The following is a 10,555-nucleotide window of genomic DNA, read 5'->3' as shown; positions in this document are numbered from 1 at the left end:
GTCCCAGCAGCCTCTGTTTCCTCCCAGATACTGAACAGCCCAGTCCTGCCTTCTGGGACTCTGCAACCTCAAATCTACAGTGTCCCAGGCAGCAGCACTGAACCCCACTGTGCTTCAGACAACATACCCTGAATCCCTCCCAGTCTTGCCTGGGTCCTATTTTATGGGGCCATGGATAAAGTTTGAAGGTCTCAAATGGCACTGCAAAGTCGGGGGCAGGCTGCAGGGAGTCTCTCACTGGGGGGCAGTGACAGACCCAGCCTGACTGATCTGCAGTCAACAGCCCCATCTCCCCTGGGTGTCCAGTCTCCCACTTCCACCAAAGCACTTGAACCTCCAGGACCAAACCCAGCCCATCTCCTCCTGCACCTGCAGCTTCTTTCCCACAGCATGTTCGCAGTGAGACTAGCTCCCCAAGTGGGTGCTGTGCATTGCTCAGACACCTGCCTGGAGCATGGCATGCAATAGGTACTGCTGAGAGGAGAGACCCAAACAGTGCCCATGGGGTAGGGGCAGGGATCAGACCCAGAGACACGAAGAACACAAAAGACCCTCCCCTAACCATGAAGACACGAAGAACCCTTTGGGGCTGGACTCGATGATCTTTCGAGGTCCCTTCCAGCCCTAATGTCTATGAAATCTATGAACTTTCCCCGCACCAAATCCCACTCCCAGGTTGGAGGCCTCCTGGCTACTACATTCCTTCTAATATATAGCAAACAGTTTGAATACACAATACCCCCTCTGCAAATGGCCTGTGTTTTAAATGGGATGGAAAGGCTTTGAAAAAGACCAGAGCTACCTTACCTCATCTGTGTACTTGCTGTTTAATTTTGTTTTCTCATGGGAGGCTCACAAGATCCACGTGTCTTTTACATTGAAGGTGATCTTATATTCCAAAGAAAGTGATAGCAAAATCCAGGCTGGGGAGAACCGCAGAGAAGCCCCCTGCCCCAGGGGGGTTTCCTGAGCCTTGGTCCTGTGCCCACAGACTCCCACAACCTTCCCCCTACTTCCCATTAGAGCTCAGGCCTGGGCAATGCAGATCTGAAGATAAGGGCACAATGTCTGTCTCCAGATCAAAGAGCTCACAGACCTTCACCCTGACCTGTGCTGTCACAAGCAATCCCATCAGCAGCTGGTACTGGCACTAGATTCAACAGTCTACTGTGAAAGGCCTAAAATGTATGGGATGGATCAGTGGAAATCATGGGAGAACAAGCTATTCCTCTTCTCACCAACCCCAACCTCCATGTCCAGAGACACCTCCAAAAACCAGCTCTGGTTTCAACTGTACTCCCAGACAGCCACAGACACCACCAGGTATTTCTGTGCAAGGCAATTCAGAGTGACACAGAGTAGGGCAGGGGCTGTACCAAAAGAAGCAAAGTCTGAACAGCCTGGCAGAGTCTGTGCCCAGGCTTCCCCATTAGAATGGGAACGAGACATGGACTCAGGGGCTACAGGTTCAGCAAAAGGGGGAGGTGAAAGGAAAAAATCCAGGTTACCCCCAAATCAATCTCAAAGAGACCAGGCACAAACAGACACCTACAAACTGATTGCTCACAGCCAGGCTGCACTCCCCTGGGCCAGACCCAGCTGCACCTCCCTGCTGGGCACAGATCCCTGCCCAGCCTGATGGCCCTCTCATCCAGACCCAGCTCTGTTGCCCCACAGGGAAGAGAGGGTGACCTGCTGAAAATGGACTGCCTGAGTCCCTGGCAAAGCAGAGCAGCTCCTGCAGAGAGATATCTGCCCCCTCCCCAGACCCTTCCTGCCCTGTCTGCTGCTAAGCCTTCAGCCCCAGCCCTTCCAGAGCTAGCCCCAGACCGGCAAATTCCCCAGCTGCCCAGTGCACCTTCTCCTTGCCTAGACCTGGCTGCTGCAGCTGGGGGAGAATACAGCCTTGCCCTCACTTCAGGCAGTGGGTTGGTGTCTCTGCTACAGGGACACAAGCAGAGAGAACATCCCCTTTCCCATGCTGGAAGCCCTCTGTGCACATCCCTGGCCAGGCCCTACCCTAGCACATCTTTCTCAGCTTATGTTCCCTGTCTGCTGCAGGCACCACCATGTATTGCTGTGCCTGACACGGTTACACAGGCCGTGGACAGAAGGGGAAATCTCTTTCCGTTCCAAGCACTCAAACCCTTTAATGCACTCTTCCTCTGTGCAAGCTGAATGAGGCCAGCAACCAAGATCAGGTCTTTCAAGCACTGGGTGAGAAAGGGAGTGGGAACAGCTCTTTTCTTCCCCCAAATCAGTTCCAAGGAGAACAGACAGAGCTCCACATTGATCCCAGCCCCTCTAATGCTTCCCCTGGGAAACCTACATGCAAACCCTGCACCACACAAATCCCTGGCTGCCCTTCACGCCTGGAGCCAGGTGGGGCTCTGCTCCCTGGGTTTCTCACTGCACCAAGAAGGAACAAATGTCAGAGAGGGGACATGGAGAAAATCCCCAACCCTTTGAAAGAGGGAATCTGGCTCCCAGGAGAGGCTTCACTCCAGGGCTTCAGCTCTGGGGGCCCAGCCTCGAGCCCAAGACAAGGAGTGCAGACACTAGGGCTGTGTGAAACAGCACCACTCTGCTTCGACTTCCACTTTGACATCTCGATGGAACAGTGTTTTGTTTCAAGTTTGGTTTCATCTAGAAAGCACTGGTCCATTTTGTTTCATAGAAACTGTTTCACTGTTTCAATGTTTCACCCATAGCCTATAAAGGGGAAGCACAAAACTGCCTATCCCTTTGTCATTTCTTGCCTTATTTAGATGAAACATACAGGGATGGTAGCCCCTTCTGCGGGCATGAAGTCTGCCACGGTTCAAGGAGATAGGTGCAGTGGTTGCTGGGAAACTGCAACTCAAGTAGTTGACAAGCAAAACTCCTGCCACTTGCCAGCAGCAGCAGCCTCCTGGGATCCAGCAGGCAGATCCAGAGGTCTGCACCCCTGTGAGGGCTGTAGGGCTCTTCCAGACTCTTCCTACAGGTGCGGGCCACCGATCTGCCTGCTGGATTATTGGAGGCTGCTCCTGCCACCTGGGACCGGTAGTCTCTCATACTTTTCCTGGACCATCCCAGGTCTTAGGTCTTAGGGGTACTTAGGGTGGGCATCTCTCTGACCAGAGACCTTTAAATTTGGTTAAAGGGGCAGAGGTGAGAGGAGGGACTGCAGCCGTCGTCTCCAGGGAGCATCTGCACTGCTTCCAGAGAGTCGGTCTCTGGCTAATCCAACGGGACCCAGAGGAGCACAAGCCACTTCGGAGAAGAGTGTGCACCTTGCTTATATGGAGCACAGCATGCAAATAGACCCCAGCCTTTGCTCCTAAAAGTCTAACTTGAGAAACTGCAGCCCCCAGTGTCTGGGCAGCTTTGAATCTGACCCTCAGGAGACCTCCCTCCAGAGCTGGGAACATGACCCTCTGGCTTCATTTTGCTCTTGCAGTCTTCAGAGGTTGGTCGTCTCCTTCAGGGCACCAGACAGACACCCTGCCAGTTTGGTCTCAGTCTCACAGGCTGCAACCAGTGATTTCACTGTTTCTTTGCAAGTGTCCTCTCTGAGATCCAGCTGGTAGAGTCTGAAGGGGTGGCAAGGAAGCCTGGAGACTCTGCACCTCTCCTGCAAAGCCTCAGGGTTCACCTCCAGTAATACCTGGATGGCCTGGGCCCAGCAGCCCTCTGGGAAGGGGACAAATCATTGGGAACTCAAATACCATTGGATATGCACCAGCAGTGAAAGGGAGATTCACTATCTCTAGAGACAACGCCCAGAACCTGCTGTGGACTCAGCCCGGTATTGCTGTGCAGGTACACAGCGAGAGAAAGCCCCTCTGAGCCCAGGCAAAAACCTGCCAGGGCCATTTAAGAGCCTGGTCCAGCAGGCGGTGCTGACAGTACATGATTTGCAGCAGGGAAAAGACAGGGCAGGGGCCTGGAAACCTCTGTCTTCATCTGTTTCCTCTCTGGATTTCACACCAGCTGCAGGGCTGTGTTGTGAGGTCCACCCCAGGCATCTCCTGCCCCCGTTCACCCTGTCTCCTCCACTCCCCGCCAGCCCCTCCTCCTGCCCTGCTCTGCATCCCCATGTCTTTCAGGGCACCCAGCAGCACAGCCCCCAAAACAGAAGACCAGACAACTGACCAAAATGTTTCAGGGCCCATCCGGTGGAAACAGCCAGGGGGCATGCCCCACCTCCCTGGGGGATGGAGATGCCCACACATCGGTATCCTCTCCAGGTGCCTCTGTGCCTCACACAGGGTCACCTTTCATGGGTGACCTTTCATGCTCTATAAGAACCCAGCTGCCTCCACATGCTCCAGCCCCTGAAAAGTCACATAGCCAGGGCCTGACCCAGATAGCAGGTACAGAAAGACTTAGACCTAGGGAGACAGATGCCCAGTGCAAGCTTCCTCTGCCAGACTCAGAGTAAACCAAAAAGCAGAAAGCCCCAGGGACCCTGTGAGAAAGCAAGCCGGAGGGGCCTTGTGGAGTGGGGGCTCCTTTGCAAGGCTAAGGTTCATACTCTGGAGTCTCCATCCCTATTTCTCTTTCTCTCCTAAGATGGTAATTTGCAAAAAAGTTCAAACAGTTCAGGAACCCAAAGTCTCCTTGTCAGAAGTAGCTTAGGGATGTAGAAACCCAAGAGCCACAGCTTTCCAGGGAGACAGGGGCTCCTCCAGCTCTCAGCTAAGTGGATTGGGCACCTGCATTTCAGAAAAGGTCACCCCCAGGGCATGGGCAGGATCACAGAAGTCAGTGGAGAAGAAAAGAAATGGAGTGGGTCCCCCACCAGACAACAAGTCTAGCTCCTTCAACCCCAGGCCAGTACTCGTTCCAGCCCAAACAGAACAAGGACCAGACCAACCACAGGGGAAGAAATCCGAGTCATTTAAAAGAAGCAAATATGCAAATATGGCAGCATGACCTAGTGTTAATCTATTTCTGCCCATCCACAGCCACCACCTATTGACCTGCAACATCTGTGCAGTTTCCAACCCATCTGCCTGAGGACCAGCCAGGACCAACCATGAGGAAGATGAGTCTGTGGCTTCATGTAGTTCTCACTGCTGCATTTCTGGGAGGTATCACATCTCTGATCCATTCAGTAGAAGGGCATGGGCAGGGCGGATGGTACAGAGGGAAATGTATCCATGACACTTCTCTGGCTCATCTTCCATTGCATTCTGTTGCCGTCATGGAAAGGGAGCCTGAGTACTGGCACCACCTCCTCACAGCTTCCTTTTCTCTCCCCACATCAGGGGCTCGGTCCCAAGTGGTTCTGACTCAGTCAGGTCCAGAAGCGAAGAGAACCGGAGAATCTACTACACTGAGATGTGCCGTGAGTGGGTTTGATGCGAATGGCTGGTGGATGGCTTGGATCAGGCAGAGACCAGGGAAGGGGCTGGAGTGGCTGGTTAGCTACCGGTCATCCTCACAGAGCAACCACTACTCCCCCGTCATCCAGGGACGCATCCGAGTCTCCAAGGACAGCTCCAACTTCTACCTGGAGCTGAAGAGCCTGAAGCCCGAGGACATGGCCATGTACTACTGTGCCAGAGATGCACAGTGAGGGGAAGTGAAAGGGAAGCCAGACAAAAACCTCCTGCTGCAACAGTACAAGAAACATTCATTCCTGGGGGCATAGGGAGTGCAAGAGACACCGTGAGGGACCAGCAGAGAGAAGAGAGCAGGGAAAACCTACTTCTTGAAAGGACACTTGCTTATCTCCTAGCTGGCTAGTGACATGTCAGGTGGGAAGGGGATTGTTCTGCCTGAGGTCCATTCATTGGAGGCCGCAGCAACTGGAGTAAGTCAGCAGTAATGAAACCAAGGGGTGAAGAGAGATGGAACAAATTACTGCTCCAAGAGTGGGAGAGGGAGGGGAAGCACTCACTCCAAACTGACTCCTTGCAGCTGCCCTGTGTCTCCTCTATCACAGACTGAGGGGATGCGGATCTTCAGTAACTCAGCTGTGGGGAGCTTCCCTGGCTTAGGCCACATAGCCATGAGGCAGGGGTAGGCAGAGGGAGTGGCTGATGTGGGAAGTAGGATGTGGGACCTGGTGGGGGGGATATGCATTCCTTCCCCCTCCCATCACCTGCATGAACCAATGTCTTGGTTCAGGCAGACCCAAGGTCCCCAGCCCTCCCTGCACTCATACTCCAGGACTGAGACCTGGGCACGTTGCCATTGCCCCAAGGCATTTTCCTTCACCTGCCTCTGCTCCTGACTCCTCTGAGGTTTCCCAGAGACCCCTAATGCACAGCCTGGGGAGACTGGGCAGGGCCAGGTTGTGCTCTGGCACCAGGGGCACTGAGGGCACGAGGGAGATGGTACCCGAGTGAGCACCCACCTCTTCCCCACTCCCTGGGCTCAATTCTCCCCAGTGCTGGTGGGACAGAGACAGACCCAGCTGCTCTGAGTCAAGGCTGCAACCCATTTTCATTGTAAACAGAAGGACCAGGGGAGGTGGGGACAGTGAGAGACCTGGCCGAAGTGCTGCGAGAGGCAGAGACAGGACCAGGGAAGGGAACAACCCCTCAGCCTTTTAATGCCCGGGCTTGCTCTGCTCTGGGATACTTCTGTTGGAATCAGTAATCGGAACAAGATATCACTTTGAAACAAGGGCCTGTAAGCCCTTAATGCCCAGGCAGTCAGACAGCAAAGGGGGCACGCTCTTAACACCTCTCAGACCATTCCCACCCCTCCATCTCTCCCCGCACAGCTGCCCTCTCATTTCAACCAATAAAGAAACTTTCTGCACAGTTCATCACTTCACTAAGCTCAGCAGGGAGTGAGCTCTCCATGCTTGAACTTGGCAGTGAGGAGCAGTATTGGGCAGGGGAGGAGCTGGAGGTGTCTGCAGTTGGCAGAGACAAGTAGAAAGGGACATCTCAACAGAGAGAGAAATAAGAATTGGAACAGGGTGGGGGTATCTCAGCTGTAAATCCTTTTGGGAGTGACTTGGGTGATTTCAGTTGCATGTAATGCATCACTTACCGGTGTCTGGCCAGTTTGGCTGAGCTGGGCTTACTGCTATACAGATCCACGAGTGCACTGTCCTAAGAGATGGAAAACCTCTCTGAGCTTTCACCCCTAAATACAAATTTGAGCTGTTCTTTCTGCATCACACACCTGAGCTCCCAGAGGCTGGTTGCAAGCAATGGTTGCTGAGAGCAGGCAGACCTGAGCAGCCTGAAAACCAAGAGCAACAGGAGACCAGAAGCTGGCTGGGAACACCCACACGACTGCCTCCCCACCTCTCCCAGGCATGCCGTACAACAACAGACCTCCAGAGCCCTGCCTGGTCCTGGAGGTCACCTGGACCCAGTTCTAAAGACCCCATCACACCAACCCTCCTGAGAAAGTGCTGGGAGGGGAGGATCCTCAGGAACATGAAGACATCTGCCCAAAGCAGATGTGGGTGTGAGTTAACGAGGGTGATTAGGGCCCTCGTTAACTCTTTCTGCCCTCTGACCTGCCCCTTCCCTACCCTGACTTGGCCTGGATGGGCCAGGTTTCTCCATTCTAGCTGCTCCTCAGCATCTTCCCCAAAAAGGAGCCCCCATCTCTCAGCCTTGCCCAGCCCAGACTCAACACAGTGATGCTGAAGGAGCCTCTCAGTACCAGCACAAGCCACTTTCCATGGTATGAGTGAGACCCCATGTCTGAGTCCAGGGACAGGAGGGGACATGGTCACTGTGTGTGCCTTGGGATGAGGGAGCCTGAGCCAGGCTGATCCATTAAGGGAGCAGGAGAGTAGGGGAGCATAGCCAGGTGCCCTCCCTGCACACACACACATGCACCAGTTCCATTCCTTTTCTGCCTGGATTCCCTCCACTGGTCCTGCTGAGGGCTCTGCCTGTCTGCAAGCTCCAGAAAACACTTGCGAACCATTGAAATGGAGTCCTGCAAGATAGCTCCATTGAGTGTGGGGACTTGCAGAAGGGAGAGATACAGCTCCATATAGAAACACAAGCAGCACATTGATAGAATTACAGAGACCCCAGAAACATATTCCTAATAAATGAGCACAACCCAAAATGAGCCCCAGCCTCCTGCTGCATGCACATAGGGCAGGATGGGGCTCCCCAGCCCTGGACATTGCTCTGGGAGATGCCCCATTACCCAGCACTCAAAGGCAGCTTCAGCAATACCCCTTAACTTGAAGGTAGAAAGCAAAATTCCTGGGGAAGCCTGAGCTACTTAGTGGGGCCTCCAGACACCCAGGGGCTGGGGCTTTATGCAGCTGCGAAGGACTGGGCTCCAAAGGGTTAACCACCTTGGGCCATTGCTGTTTTCTACAGGGAACTTGAGGGATTTAGGCACCCAGGGGTTTGACTTCTCCCCCAGCTCGGGGTCTACGAATCATCAATTGTATCCCTGACAGACCTGGCCCTTCTCTTATCCCAGGCCCCAGGATAGTGCACACTCACATGCCGCGATACAAATGGAAACACCACTTCCAGGCATGGGATGGTGCAGGGCAACCAATTCCCATGCTATGACTTTAACCATGACAGGGAGATTGGCACAAGTTGAGGGTCCCAGGGCAATGGCACATGGTCATGCTGTGATTCAGGCCCTGTGCTGCTGGCCTGGGCCTGAGCAGGCAAGAAAGTGGAGCCCAGAGGGCCATGGTATGAGGAGGGGGCAGCACAGGACACTCCCTTCCAATCATATCACAGCACTCTGGGGACCTTGCCTGAGCTGCAAACAGGCAGGTATCTGTATAGGGTCAGGCATGGGGGAGCTGGTGCCTCCCAGGACAGGGCAGGATAAGTGCACGGGACACCAGGCTGGCCTGGGTCTCTTGGTACAGACTTAGGTAGGATGGGGGTTCTCAGCAGGTCTTGGGGGCTCATTAGTTTCCCATTAGGGTCTGATTCCTAGGGAAATTCCCAGCACTGGCGCTCAGCACTGGGTCCCTCAGGCTCCCAGGCCCCCCAGCTAGTGCTGGGTCCAAGCTCAGAAAGTTGGGCACTGAATAGTCACTTAAGGTCTGGTCCAACCCAATCACCACAAAGTGCCAGCACCTCCTGTCCCTCAGGCAGATGGGGTATCTCATCTCCATGGAAGACAAGAAGCCTCAAGGGCCCAAGGCTGAATTTCATGGGGCCCCTGAGGGCTTCAGGTCCCAAATGACCTGGATATTCCTGGGACGGGGGCCCAGGGCCCGGTGGGAGATTCATGCCCTGTCACCAGGCTGGTAGAGCAAAACAGAGTGCAGAGCCCATGGCACCTGACCACAGCCTGGCCCTGGGCCCAGAGAAGACACACGAAGAGTCCAGGATCAGCCCTTCCCCTTTGTCTGCGCTAACCGCAGTGTCTTTCTCTGCCAGAGACTCAAAGCCCTGTGCGGAGAGAGCAGGGCCTTGCGCTGAGCACTCCCTTTCTGGCACCTCTTATAGTCTTCTTGGAGCTGCATGCAAATCTCTGCCTAGGGGTTTCTGGTTAAATAAAGCTCCTGGGTGCTGCAGCCACAATACCTGCCCAGCTGCTGCCCTGCCGCATCCTGCAGGTTGGGGAGTCTCCCTTGTTAAATGGCAACAATGATGAACTCCTTATTCCCACTCCTGGTGCTTCTCTCTTCTCCCCCATGTAGGTATTGGGGAGGGCTCAGGGGAAACCGGGAGTCTGGGACTTCCTCCAAGGTACTTATTCATCGTCTGCACTGTGTGCTCCTTAGGTGTCCTCTCTGCCGTGCAGCTGGTCCAATCTGGCGCAGGAGTGGTGAAGCCTGGAGAGACACTTATCCTGACCTGTGCTGTCTCGGGTGCCTCTGTTACTGACAGCAACACCAACTATGGCTGGAACTGGATCAGGCAGCCTCCTGGGAAGGGGCTAGAGTGGATAGTAAACATCTATTCAAAAAGTGGGAACATGTACTACAGCCCAGATCTAAAGAGCCGAACCACCATCTCCAGAGACACCGCCAAGAATTCGTTCTCCCTGCAGCTGCGCTCCCTAACAGCCACGGACACCGCCACGTATTACTGTGCCAGCGACACAGTGACACAGAGCAGAGCCTGTACAAAAAGGGGAACCAGTTCTGATCAGATATGCAAGCCTCCTGCCCTGCACTGGCTCCCTGCGGAGCAAAAACCAAAGACAGAAGCTGAGCCCAGCCCAGGCCCCAACCCCCAGGGCCCTGCTGGTCCCCCCCAGCACTGCCCGTCTCCAATTCCAACTCTGGGGAGAGTTTTCTGAGCTCAGGCCTTGTCATGTCAACCCACCTGGGAAAGAATTGTGGGGGGATGGTCTCCAGAGCCATGCCAGGAGCCTTCAGACATCAATCTCAGGGCACTGCATACCCACAGAGACTGTAGACCCCACGACCTACAACCAGAACAGCCCCTACACACCCCCAGCCCCCATAGGCACTGCACTGACAGCCACAGCACAAGCCACTAGCTAAGACATACCTCAGTGGTTGGCAGATCTACCCAGGCCACGTCTGCTCTGTGGGGACCCTATGATATCCACTATAACTCTGATATCCTCCTGTGTCCAGCACAGACCATGCCCCTCACCCCTGCCCCAGCAGACAGAGCCCAGC

General features: G+C 54.5%; 1 gene segment (V, D, J or C); it reads left to right on the top strand.

The window, feature by feature from the left end:
• Positions 1-5,191: 5,191 nt before the first annotated feature.
• Positions 5,192-5,566, top strand: LOC106723157. The segment is given in 1 exon segment: positions 5,192-5,566. A coding segment is annotated over 1 exon segment (375 nt).
• Positions 5,567-10,555: the final 4,989 nt, after the last annotated feature.

The sequence above is a fragment of the Alligator sinensis genome, unplaced genomic scaffold (assembly GCF_000455745.1).
Source record: "Alligator sinensis unplaced genomic scaffold, ASM45574v1 scaffold430_1, whole genome shotgun sequence".
NCBI classification, from domain to species: Eukaryota; Metazoa; Chordata; order Crocodylia; family Alligatoridae; genus Alligator; species Alligator sinensis.
The sequence above is the reverse complement of the archived record's forward strand: the minus strand, read 5'-3'. Positions and strand labels throughout refer to the sequence as shown.